Consider the following 13995-nt stretch of genomic DNA (forward strand, 5'->3'; position numbering starts at 1 on the left):
TTCCACAACTTTCAAACCTAAAAGTTAAATTAACAGTTTGCTTGCATGAATTTCATTGTTCTCTGCAAGAAATTAACAAGGGATAGCACAGAGGAAAGAGGGAAAATATTTAGAAGAGAAAAAAGAAAAGCATCAGTGCATTTACTTGTCTCCACATAATCAAGCCATTTCAACTCGTGGGATTTTGGTCAACACATCACAACACATATTGTACACTAATATGTACAAACTTTGAAACTGCACATGCCAATGTGATTCAAGGGAAGCCATCAGATTTGCTATGACTTTAAGACAGAAGGGAACCCAGAAACCAGTGATGGAAGGAGCCTGAAGACATTGTGTATTTCCAGACATCCAGATATAAAAAGCCAATAATGAAGTAACTTGTTAAGGCAAATACTTAGTATGAGTTTACTACCCAGTTTAACTTGTTCATTATTGTTTTTCAGTTCTTCCCTAAAACATAGCAACATGCATTGTTCTCATTCACCAAAGACTGTCACATGCTAGGTCTAAAGTTATGAAACCAAAGTGTTTAGATTATTGCATTGCAAGAGAACATCTAAACCCCACATTTTCTGCCATACAAACAGGAACAAGTAGGTGATTAGTCATACCAACACTAGCCTTCCAATTCCACCACAAATAATAGTGTCAGAGCTAGGTGGAGACAAAGCATGACACAGCTTGCCCACAAGGTTATTTTGGAGGAAATATAAGCCACTAACTTTAAACCTCTGATTTAAAAGTGCCTTTTGAGCTATAAATTTAGCCTCATTAGTATGATGCTATAATGGAGTGGATATTGGGAAATTGAAGGAATATTCCAGTTTTCCATTTTTTCCACCCCCTCTTTGATTTAGTCTTATGTTTATAAGAGCTAAAAAACACTCTTACCAGTGGAGCTGCAGCTGCTGTTATCCTAATAAACCAAACAATAAGGATTCCTTGTGGTACTATAGAGACTAGCAAATTTATTTGGGCATAAGCTTTCATGGGCTATATAACCCACTTCATCAGATACATGGAGTGGAAAATACAGTAGGCAGGTATAAATACGCAGCCCATGAAAAGATGGGAGTTGCCTTACTGAGTTGGAGTTGGGGGAGGCCAGTGCTAATGAGGCCAATTCAGTCAGGGTGGATATGGCCCATTCCCAAAAGTTGACAAGAAGGTGTGAATATCAGAGGGAAAGTTATTTTTTGTAGTGACCCAGCCATTCCCAGTCTTTATTCAGGCCTAATTTGAATAAAGACTGGGAGTGGCTGGGTCACTACAAAAAAATAATTTTCCCTGTTGTGACAGAGCTCTGACCTTGCCCCCATGGGTCCTGTGTTTCTAGGCGGTTTGTGCTAGCCTCAGTGGCTCACTGTGACCCTCCACATAGCCCTTCTCTCTCTAGGGCCAGGATTACAGTCTACTGAGTCCTTTTCATCACAGGCCAGCAAGGATGTTGGTGAGAGAACTCCAATAATCTCTGTTATCCCTGGAAGCTTATTTCAGAACAGTTAATCCTCCTGTCCTGACAGGGGCCTGACTTCCCCTCCTAGGAGATGTTCCTGTAGTGGTGGGCTGGGGGGAACCCAGGCCCACCATCTACTCCGGGTTCCAACCCAAGGACCCTAATGGTAGCAGCTGTTGGCAGCTAACCTTTCACTACCAGGGTTGCTACATTTCCCTAGGCCACTTCCCCACAGTTCTCCTACTTCTCCCTTAACTTAGGGCTCCCTTAATGGGGGTTTGAGGGTGTCTTCATTAACCAGCCCTTCAGCCACACATCCTTTCCTCTGGCTCCCTAGCTCTCTTCTGTCTGACTGGAGTGAGCCCTTTTTATAGTATCAGCGGGCCCTTAATTAGAGTCAGGTGGTCACATTAGATTAATGGCCTCACCTGACTCTTTGCAGGTTAATTAGAGTCAGGTGTTCTCATTAGCCTGGAGCAGCCCCTGCTGTGGTCAGTCAGGGAACTGAAAACTGTTAATCCAGTGGCCAGTATATCTGCCTTCTGCTATACCCAACTGGCCTGGGTCTATCACACTCTGTTGATACTCATAACTTGTCAACTGTTGGAATGAGCCACATCTACCCTGATTGAATTGGCCTGGTTATGACTACAAAAAGTAATTTCCAACAGTTGACGAGAACGGGTGAATATCAACAGACAGAAAATGGGCCACATCCATCCTAATTGAATTAGCCTTGTTAGCTCTGACCATCTCTCTCTCCCCTGTCCCCCCACTCAGCAAGGCAACTCCCATCTTTTCATAGGCTGTGTATTTATACCGGCCTACTGTATTTTCCATTCCATGTATAGCCCACGAAAGCTTATGGCCAAATAAATTTGTTAGCCTCTAAGGTGCTACAAGGACTCCTCATAGTTTGTTGCTGCTACAAACTAACATAGCTACCCCTCTGAAACCTGTTATCCTAATGTTGTTTCCATGACTTGATGAAGCGTGCGGTTTTCAAATACTTGTCAATTTTGTTTTTGTGGGTTAGTTCACCAAAGTACTTACACTAATAAGAGCAGAGGTTGTTTAGTTATTTTATAATCTACTGGAGCCAGTTACTACTTTCTTTTTGCATAAAACAAAGGAAAATGGTCATAAAATTAGCAGTATTCAAAGGTGCTGGAACTAGGGGTGCAGTAGCACCCCCTGGCTTGACGTGGTTTCCATTATATACAGGGTTTACAGTTTCATTCAATGGCTCTCAGTACCCCCACTATAAATATTGTTCCAGCATTCCTGGTAGTATTGATGTGGGAGGGACACTCCTTCAGCAGAGGAAACAGCTCCCTAATAATAAAAACAGCTCCCCAGCAAGTTGGTAACATCCATCTACTAGGGAGTTTCAAAACTTAAAGTGACCAATAAGATATTTGAGCAATAAGAATTATAGAAATACCACCTTGAAGAATACTCCTTAACTTTGTTCTACTACGTGGAAATACATTAAATACTTAGAGCCAGGGATTTCCCAAAGTTTAGTAATAAAGAGGGGAGCAAACTATCTGTGACAAAGTGACACCTCTTGGCTTAGATCAACGTAAGGAATAGTAGTTCAAGGGAACAGTTGTGACAAGAAGCCATTTAAATTTTTGAATAGATTAGTCTTTTACTTACCTTGTGTTTTACTTGCTGCCTAACAAACCTTTCCCTGTAGTGACATGTCATTACTTTCCTTGAGGCTGACTTCTTTGTTCTTCCTGCTATTCCTTCCTTTAAGCTTTTGACATGCTTTTACCAACTTTTAAACTACTTTTCCCCCCCTTCCTCACCACAATTCCCAGTGTAGTCCTATTAAAATATTACTACTGAGAAAAGGCCTTTTAAAGTGACAGAGCAGCACAGATGTGTTGAATATAGTACTAACTATCAATATAATAATTGTTTACATTCTATGTGAAACTTCCCTTGCTAGGAAAATGGCTTAATAGTAGTTTGCTGTAGTTATTTCGTATTTGTCCCCCATTGCACAGAAAGATATATAACTAACAGATTATTGGAAGGTACTGACAGTACTAGAGCACTAGCAATGAACATTTTTTGGCATTTTGTGTGCATATGTAGATGTAGTGGGAAAGACAGATGTAAATATAAGATGAAGACACTGTGGGTAACCTGAATCAAGGATTAATAACTGTTCTCTCCTGGTAAATTATAGAGAAGCAAATTAAGAATTAATGAGCATTTTTACAATTGAGATGTCTTAAGTAAATTACCTTTGAAAAATAAATACCCAAAGTGGACTTGATATGGTAACCACCCTGAACCTTCTTAATTCAATAACATCTCAATTTGTAAGCATGCTCCCCCACCCCCCTATACTGGGAAAACATTAAAAATGTTTAAAATTTACATGTAACAAACAACTGCAGTATGGGAGATATCATACCCTTCTTGGTTTTAGTTCCCATGAAGCATTTGCACTATTTCCCACTCCATCAGACCCCATCATATTCTCATGTCTTCTCTGCATGCTATTTATCTTCACATGCTGTTAAGCTGCACACCTGTACTGGCTTTGTCATCAAACTCCACCAGTGTAGCTCTTAACCTTCTACTTATTTTACATATATTGACATTTTGATAGAAATGAAATAGATACTTCTTTATACCAGGAATTGAATAAAACTATCTATTTGTATGCAAAATCTTTCACAGATAGGGCCCTACCAAATTCACGGACATGAAAAACATGCCGTGGACTGTGAAATCTGGCCTTTTGTGTGCTTTTACCCTATATTATCCTGATTTCATGGGGGAGACGTGTGTTTCTCAAATAGGGGGTCCTGACCCAAAAGGGAGTTGAGGGAAGGTGGTTGTCACAAGGTTATTTTAGGGGGGTCACAGTATTGCCACTCTTACTTCTGAGTTGGTTTCAGAACTGGGCGGCCAGAGAGCAGCAGCTGTTGGCCAGGTGCCCAGCTCTGAAGGCAGCACACCAGCAGCAGCAGCAGAAGCAGCACAGAAGTAAGGGTGGTAATATCATACCATGCCATCCTTACTTCTGTGCTGCTGGCTGCAGAGCTGGGTGGCCAGGCAGTAGTGGCTGCTTACTGAGGGCCCAGCTCTGCAGGTAGCAATGAAGAAGTAAGGGTGGTAATACCATATGGTGCCATCCTTACTACTGTGCTTCTGCTGCTGGTGGCTCTGTCTTCAGAGCTGGGCAACCAGCCAACAAATGCCACTGTCTAGCTGCTTAGCTCTGAAGGCAGCGCTGCCACCAGCAGCAGTGCAGAAGTAAGGGTAGCAGTACTGCAACCCCCCCTACAATAACCTTGCGACATCCCTCCTCCACAAGGCCTTTTTGGGTCAGGACCCCTACAATTACAAAATCCTGAAATCTCAGATTTAAATAGCTGAAATCATGAAATTTACAATTTTTAAAATCCTGTGACCATGAAATTGACCAAAATGGGCCATGAATTTGGTATGGCCCTATTCATAGGAGCTGATTTTCCAAACTGGTGAATACAGGCAGATCCCATGCACCCCTGTAGAGCCCCATTGTCTTAAAGGGACTCTGCAGTGGGGTCAGGGGCCTGCCTACACAGAGCAGCTTGCAGGATGAGGGTCATGTTTTGTAGTGCCTCAGAAAGCACTTTAAAGTGAGACACTCATAAGCTACAATGAATAGAAAAGGTTTATTTTTATGTACATAATTTATGTCATGCCCGTCACAGAAAATGCACCTTGCTGCTGTACAAGAATATAAATGAAGTGTCTAATAATCCATCCCTCCTCCTTGAGACACTTTACTTCCTCATCAGGAAGATATAGCAGGGAGCTCTGACCCCTTCCCTCTTCCTCATACCCAAACTCTATTCCTCCTCTTCTACTAGCACAGGGCTCTCAAACTCATTGCACCGCGACTTCCTTCTGACAACAAAAATTACTACGTGACCCCAGGAGGCTGGACCAAAGCCTGAGCCCCTCCCGTGCACCCAAGGGCTTCAGGTGCAGATGAGGGGGACCTGTAATCTGAGCCCCGCCACTCAGGCTTCAGCTTTGGCCCAGGGTGGTGGGGCTCGGGTTTCAGACCCAGGTTCCAGCAAGTCTAACTAGCCCTGGGAACCCCATTAAAATGTGGTCGAGACCCACTTTGCGGTTCTGACCCACAGTTTGAAAACTGCTGTACTAGAGGTATATAAAACTAGCCAGGGATGACCCACGCTTGCTGACGGTGGGAGGGGGACAGTGAGGGCAGCCAGCCTTAGCAGTGTTACTTAGCATACTCTGTCCGTGTAACCATACGCAGTACAAGCCAAGCAGCAAATGGCCACATGACCCTGCATGGCCCTCATACGTTGCTTCTGAAACTACACAGGCATTAGAAAATAGGTGGAGTCATTCTGCAATGGCAAGAGGAGGGATTAGATCAGGGGTCGGCAACCTTCAGCACACCAGGATAATCCACTGGCGGGCCACGAGACATTTTGTTTACATTGACCATCCACAGGCACGGCCCCCCACAGCTCCCAGTGGCTCAGTTCCCGCACTTCCAGCCAATGGGAGTTGCGAGAACGGTGAACCGCGGGCACTGTGAGCTGCAGGGGGCTGTGCCTGCAGGTCAACGTAAACACAATGTCTCACAGCCCACCAGCAGGTTACCCTGATGGGCCGTGTGCCAAAGGTTGCCAACCCCTGGACTAGATGATCTAATGCACACATCTCAGACAGTGGTGCTATGATTTATAACATACACCATGGTACTGGAACATAATATCACAGCATTGCATCAAGAATATTATCCTACTGGGATAAATTCTAAAGCTGTACACCAAAATGCAGAATGTATCTGAAATTTGTACTCTAAAACCCCAAGTGTTTAAAAATCATCAAATAACACCCCCCATTCCACCTCCAGAATAATGAGATTTTTAACAATAAATTTGTGACACTTATTATTTTCCTTCTGGTTCAGAATGTTTAGAGTTCATGTTTTCAAGCTTTTCTCTGCAATCCTGGGGGCTGGGAACTTAGATTTTTAAAAAAATGAAAGCTGAGGTTCTCACCTGATCCCAGGACTCCAGGAGCTGGAGCTGTAAGAAAAGCATCAAATATTGTGTGACTCAGAATAACATTGTTAAAGCTCCGGTGCAAACAATGAACAGCAGGTGGCAGAGTAAAGTCACCCAATCCCCAGGCATTTCTGGACAAGGTAAGTCACTGAGGATAAACATTAGGCTTAGGTATCAGAGGGGTAGCTGTGTTTGTCTGGATCTGTGAAAGCGGCAAAGAGTTCTGTGGTGCCTTATAGACTAAAAAACATATTGGAGCATGAGCTTTCGTTGGTGAATACCGACTTCATTGGATGCATCCATCCATGAAAGCTCATACTCCAATATGTTTGTTAGTCTATAATGGCGGTAGGCAACCTATGGCAAACATGCTGAAGGTGACACGTGAGCTGATTTTCAGTGGCACTGACACTGCCCAGGGCCTGGCCACCGGTCTTGGGGGACTCTGCATTTTAATTTAATTTTATATAAAGTGTCTTAAACATTTTAAAAACCTTATTTACTTTACATACAACAATAGTTTAGTTATATATTATAGACTTATAGAAAGAGATCTTCTAAAACAGGGGTAGGCAACCTATGGCACGTGTGCCCGAAGTTGGGACACGAGCTGATTTTCAATGGCACTCACATTGGCCAGGTCCTGGCCACCAGTCCGGGGGGCTCTGCATTTTGATTTAATTTTAACTGAAGCTTCTTAAACATTTTTAAAACCTTATTTACTTTACATACAACAATCATTTAGTTATATATTATGGATTTATAGAAAGAGACCTTCTAAAAATGTTAAAATGTATTACTGGCACGTGAAACCTTAAATTAGAGTGATAAATGAAGACACGGCACACCACTTCTGAAAGGTTGCCAGCCCCTATAAGGTGCCACAAAACTCTTTGCCGATTAGGCTTAGGGCACTCTCTGCCCTCAGGTTTCAGAGTGGTAGCAGCCAGACAAGGCCATGAGGGGGCATAGGGTGTTCTTAGTTACTATCAGAGGGGTAGCCGTGTTAGTCTGGATCTGTCAAAGCAGCAAAGAGTCCTGTGGCACCTTTGGCCTTGGCTACACTGGTGCTCTACAGCGCTACAACTTTCTCGCTCGGGTGTGAAAAAACACCCCACCTGAGCGCAGCAAGTTACAGCGCTGTAAAGCGCCAGTGTAAACAGTGCCCCAGCGCTGGGAGTGCGGCTCCCAGCACTGTAAGCTAATCCCCTTGGGGAGGTGGAGTACCTGCACCGCTGGGAGAGAGCTCTCTCCCAGTGCTGGCTCCGCGACCACACTCACACTTCAAAGTGCTGCTGCGGGAGCGCTCCCGCGGCAGTGCTTTGGAGTTTCGAGTGTAGCCCAGTCTCAGATGTACTGGAGCATGAGCTTTCCTGGGTGAATACTTTGCTGCTCTTAGGGCTTGTCTCCATCACAAAGTTGCAGCGCTGGTGAGGGGGTTACAGCGCTGCAACTTAGGAGGAGTACACATCTGCAGGGCATCACCAGCGCTGCAACTCCCTGTTTGCAGCGCTGGCCGTACTCCCGTTTTGTCTCGGGTGTAGAGGATCCAGCGCTGGTGATCCAGCGCTGGTAATCAAGTGTAGACACTTACCAGCGCTTTTCTTTACCTCCGTGGAATAAGCAGGTATCCCAGCATACCTGAGGATACCTCTCTGGTAATCAAGCAGGTCTCCTTCCCCGCGGTTTGCTCCGGTGTTCTCCGAATCCCCCCCCCAAGCGGGTCTCCTTCCCCGCGGTTTGCAGGGGGGTTCGGGGAACGCGAAAGCAAACCACGGGGAAGCAGGTCTCCTTCCCCGGTTTGCTCTCGCGTTTCCCGAACCCCCCTTGAAGCCGCCCAACAGCGCTGCAGTGTGGCCACATCTAACACCACTTGCAGCGCTGGTTGCTGTAAGTGTGGCCACTCTGCAGCGCTGGCCCTATACAGCTGTACTAATACAGCTGTAACAACCAGCGCTGCAAAATTGTAGATGTAGACATACCCTCAGTTACTAGTCACCACTCCCCTGTTGCAATTAAGTCACACATTAAAATAAAGGCCTTTGCAGTCTGCCCAGAGCAAAGATGGCTACCAAGCTACAGCCCTTAGCTATGATGGCCTCTATGCCTGGCTTCAGCCCTAAATCAAGATGGCCCCCAGCCCCCTGCCCTTAATCAAGATGGCCGTCCAACAGCCAATGCCCGAAGCAATGGAGCCAATGCCCGAAGCAAAAATGGCCGCTCAGCTGACTACGTCAGATTCCTTTAACAAAAATGGCCGCAGGACGAGTAGTAGTGGGGCGAGGTGGTAGAACTACAACTCCCATGGCCTAGTGCGTGCTGCCCGGGTGTAGAGCCGCTCGGTTGGCGGCGATGGAAGCGTGGCGCTGTGTGAGGAGGGGCTGCAGCCGGTGCGGCTGCGGGGGAAGAGGCCGGTCAGTGGGGAAGGCGGTCGGGAGGCCGGGCCCTGGGTGGGGGGGAAGGAGCAAGTGGTGCTCTAGGATGAGCCTCCAGTGGTGGAGCGATGTAGGGGCCAGAGATGCTCCCTGGAGCGGCTAGTGAGGCGCCCTACCTGGAGGTAAACACGGGCCGGCGGGGGCCTAGGCCTGAGGGGCAGGGGCGCTAAGGTGACGGGCGGGTGTTGCGGGCGGGCTGGCCCGGAGGGATGGGCGAGAGAGGCAGGCCCAGTGGAGAGGGGGCGCGCTGTCCCCGTGGCACGAGCACGCAGTGATACTTTCGTCTGTTAGTCTGGTGCCACAGGATTCTTTGCTGCTTTCCCACCTGGTCCACGTTTGAGAAACTGCCATTAACAATCTCTGGTCTGAGTATCTAAATGCTTTAGTTTTGCTGTATGCACTTTCCAACTCTGTAAATAATTCATTCTACTTCAAAATAAACTGGGGGAGAATTAAAGAGTAAAACTCGGGGTTGCTGGTCCATATAAGTACCTAATGGCATCACACACAGCAACACCTAGTTATGCTGGGGAAAGAAATATTTATCCCAATGAAAGTATAGCTGCAGACTTTGAATGAGAGCAGCAAATCATAGGCAGATAACTTGTTTATTTAAATCAGTTGAATTTTTGGTTGGACTATATTTAAAATATGTATAGAAAGATAAATATATTTAAGAGGTAATCTAAATGTTAAAATTATGAGTTCAGCATGATAATTTTATTTCACTACACATGCATCTCATATCGAACCTCTCACTACTTGTGATAAACAGTTGAGTGAAATTATTTAATAGTGGGACCCAACAAAATATTTTAGTTGTCTTAATCAACACAGAGCAGAAGTTTTTAATGTATTTTTCCAGTGACACAGCTAGCTTGTTATGAAAATACTCCATTAGTGGGACAACATGATTTCAAGTCAATGGTGTCTCTGCAATTTCATGAGCAGCAACTTGACAGTAACTTTAACTGACCTAACTTTAATTATGCTATTTAATGCTGTACCCAAAACTGGAAGACTGCTCATAAATGCAAGCAAATGCTTAAAACTAAACTGCAGTGGGAAATTTGAAAGTGAATGAAGATCGTATTTATATGCTAAATGCCCCACTAACTAGAATTGGGATTGGAGGCATTCAGGTCATAAAACTGAATCAAGCACAGTTTTGCACTTCTCTTTGCATTTCACCTGTGGTTTAAACAGGAAAATATTTCATTAAAAAATGTATGGCTGTAAGGGTTTAAATTTGAACTATGAACAAAATCTAATCTGAGTGATTATAAAACAAGCATTCTAAGAACTCATCACAAAGTGGTGTGAACATCACTTATATCCTGACTACAGCAGAGCACTCTATTCCATTTGTATTAGTTTCTCTGTGTAAATGACTAGGAGGGCTTCTAATAAAAAGTCACTGCTAGAGGAGGAGAAATTGGTTCAACTGAGGGCCACAAGTATTCTGGTCCATTAGACCAAGTGGAAGCCAGGAGGCTTTTGTCTCTAGCCTTGCTTCTGACAGTTACTATCCTTAGTACTTTTTACTTGTAAATCCTATTTATTTAATTATTTCATAATTAAATATCCCTGTGTCCATTTTACAGGTGGAGAAACTGAGGTTTAGAAAAACTCTGACTTATGTTGTGGCCCTGTGGTTTAGTTTATTAGACCTGGACTGGAAACAAGGAAATCTGGGTTCTAATTCTGATTCAGACATTGATTTTATAAGAGGATAATCTCTTTGATACTCAATTTCTCCATCTGGAAAATGGAGACAATACTATTTAACTGTTTAATTAGTAACTTTTTGTAAGTAGTCATAGGATAAGAGGGAAGGTCCTCTTGTGGTTCAGTAACTGGTTACAAGACAGAAAGCAAAGGATAGGAATAAACGGTCAGTTTTCTGAATGGAGAGAGGTAAATAGTGGTGTCCCCTAAGGATCGGTACTGAGACCAATGCTGTTCTACACGTTCATAAATTACCTGGAAAAAGGCATAAACAGTGAGATGGCAAAATTTGCAGATGATATGAAATTACTCAAGATAGTTATGTCCAAAGTAGGGCTGTCAAGCGATTACAAAGATTAACTTATAGGCTCTAAACTTTTACATTTTATTAGGTTTTTTTTAATGGAGTTTTTTGTACATAATTCTACATTTGTAATTTTAATTTTTATGATAGAGAGGGCTTATATGAGGTGAACTGAAAAATACTGTTTCTTTTATCATTTCTACAGTGCAAATACTTGTAATAAAAATAATATTAAGGGAGCACTGTATGCTTTGTATTGTGTTGCAACAGAAATCAATATATTTAAAAATGTAGAAAAACATCCAAAATAGTTAATTTCAGTTATCAGAGGGGTAGCCGTGTTAGTCTGTATCTGTAAAAGCAGCAAAGAATCCTGTGGCACCTTACAGACTTGGGCCACGTCCAGACAACCCGCCGTATCGGCGGGTTAAAATCGATTGCTCGGGGATCGATATATCGCGTCTAATCTAGACGCGATATATCGATCCCCGAGCGCGCTTATATCGATTCCGGAACTCCATCAACCCCAGCGGAGTTCCGGAATCGACAGGGAGAGCCGCAAACATCGATCCCGCACGGTGTGGACGGGTGAGTAATCCGATCTTAGATATTTGACTTCAGCTACGTTATTCACGTAGCTGAAGTTGCATATCTAAGATCGATTTCCCCCCCCCCCGTAGTGTGGATGAGCCCTAACAGACGTTAGTCTATTTCAGTTGGTATTCTATCCTTTAACAGTGAAATTAATCACGATTAATTTTTTTGAGTTAATCCCTTGAGATAACTGTGATTAATCGACAGCCCTAGTCCAAAGCATACTCTGAAGATTTACAGAGGGATCTCACAAAACTGTGAGACTGGGCAACAAAATGGTAGATAAAATTCAATGTTGATAAATGCAAAGTAGCAAATCAGAAAACATAATCTGAACTATACATACAAAATGATGGGGTCTAAATTAGCTATTACCACTCAAGACCGAGATCTTGGAGTCAGTGTGGATAGTTTTCTGAAAACACCTGCTCAAGCTGCAACAGCAGTCAAAAAAAACCTAACAATGTTAAGAACAATTAGGAAAGGGATACATAATAAGATAGACAATATCATAATGCCACTATATAAATCCATGGTATGCCTACATCTTGAACACTGTGTGTAGTTCTAGTGATCTCATCTCAAAAAAGATATATTAGAATTGTAAAAGTTGCAGCAAAGGACAACAAAAATATTAAGGGTATGGTACAGCTTTCATATGAGGAGAGATTAAAAAGATTAGGACTTTTCATCTTGGAAAAGAGGCAACTAAGAAGGGATATGATGGAGGTTTATAAAATCATGACTAATGTAGAAAAAGTGATTAAGGAAGTGATTTTCTCTTTCATGTAACACAAAAAACAGGGGTCACCTGATTAAATTATTAGGCAGCAGGTTTAAAACAAACAAACAAAACAAAGCACTTCTTTACACAACACAGTCATTCTGCGTTGCCAGGGGATGTTGTAAAGGCCAAAACTTTAATGGGGTTCAAAAAAGAATTAGACAAGTGCGCGGAGGATAGGTTCATCAATGGCTATTAGCAAAGATGGTCAGGGATGCAACCCCATGCTCTGTGTGTCCCTAGCCTCTGATTGCCAGAAGCTGGAAAGGGTGTCAGGATGGATCACTTGATGATTGCCTGTTCTGACCTTTCCCTCTGGAGTACCTGCTATTGGCCACTGTTGGAAGACAGGATACTAGCCTAGATGGACCATTAGTCTGACCCAGTATGGCTGTTCTTATGTTCTTAAAGTGCTATAAGTGTGAAGGGTTATACAAATCAGTAGCAGAGTTGGGGCTAGAACTTAGAACTGTCTAGCTCCCAGCCTTGTGCTTAACTCAGTAGACGTGATTTTTGAAAATGTGCTAGAGGCTTACAAAAAGCCACAGGTGTGGCTTATTGAGGGTAAGTAGATCTCTGATTCTTTGCAAATTCCCTCTGTAATGAAAAAAAAACATGCAAAACATTCTGAAAAAAATGTTGAAACTTTGTAAAATTGCTCCAATTGTGCTGTTTTGTACAGACAAAAATAGATAAATTGTCAGAAAATGTTTTTTCTGATCATTCTTTACCCAGCTGTAATTGATTACAGGTTTTTGTTTTTTGGTTTTAAGACACCTGTCTGCATATCTTGGTACAGTAAGGTAATTGAGTATAAAAGGCAGTTAAAAATAAAAATAAGTGAATTACCTGTCCAAGATCATTCAAACTGAGAATAATAATAAACCTATTCCACGAGCCTGCAGGCTTGAACTTTTACCAAGAGAACCTTTAATGGGGAAAAAAATATTGAAAAATATTTTAGGCCTTTTTATGTATTAAAAAAGGACACAGGCTCAGACTTTTTCTTCTCTTCCCCACCTTCCCCCCCCACCTTCACCCCATCTTTTATTATCATCATTTATTATTATTTATTTATTATCATTTATTAGCATGTCACCTCCTTAGGCTCAAAATTTAGTTTAAAGAGCAACAGACCATTTAGAAAAATTAAACCTCTTTGTGGTGATAAAGAGCCAAATATGCTATGTAGAGGAAACCCACTTCTGAATGTGTTCAGTGACAGCTTTTGTTTTCTACAGGAAACTTCTACACTGAAGTGTGTGGTATAAGAACCTGTACAGAATAGATGATGTCCCAGCATACTAAAATACTGTACCTATCTTCTGGGCTTTCCCATTAGTACTCCTTGTACAGGTACTGAATGAAAAACCATAATCAAATCTGAAAAAAGTTATAACATGGCTTGATGGTCTATTTTTCTTTTAAATAGGCCAAATGTTTAAATTGTAACTGAAGGAAGAAGTGACAGGTTTATAAAAAGTGATTGGATCTGATAATCAGGTTCTTATTCTGTACATCCAAGATTCTGAGTGAGTGCTAAATGGAAAATGTTATTTCCCACTATCTTTATATAAATCAGTATATGGGGAAGAAATACCCTGTAAGAAATCACGATCAGCAAC

At 42.7% G+C, this 13995-nt stretch overlaps 1 protein-coding gene across 2 annotated transcripts in view; it reads left to right on the plus strand.

Annotated features, from left to right (window-relative positions):
* Window positions 1-8764: 8764 nt before the first annotated feature.
* ANGEL2 (angel homolog 2) overlaps window positions 8765-13995 on the plus strand; it is a 34568-nt gene continuing 29337 nt past the window's right edge. Inside the window, exon 1 of one of the 2 annotated variants that reach the window (XM_050950226.1) lies at window positions 8765-8939. In XM_050950226.1, coding sequence (XP_050806183.1) covers window positions 8878-8939 — 62 coding nt within the window. In that variant the 5' untranslated portion in view covers window positions 8765-8877. The other variant, XM_050950227.1, reaches the window with a different exon arrangement.

The sequence above is a fragment of the Gopherus flavomarginatus genome, chromosome 4 (genome assembly GCF_025201925.1).
Source record: "Gopherus flavomarginatus isolate rGopFla2 chromosome 4, rGopFla2.mat.asm, whole genome shotgun sequence".
Classification (NCBI taxonomy): domain Eukaryota; kingdom Metazoa; phylum Chordata; order Testudines; family Testudinidae; genus Gopherus; species Gopherus flavomarginatus.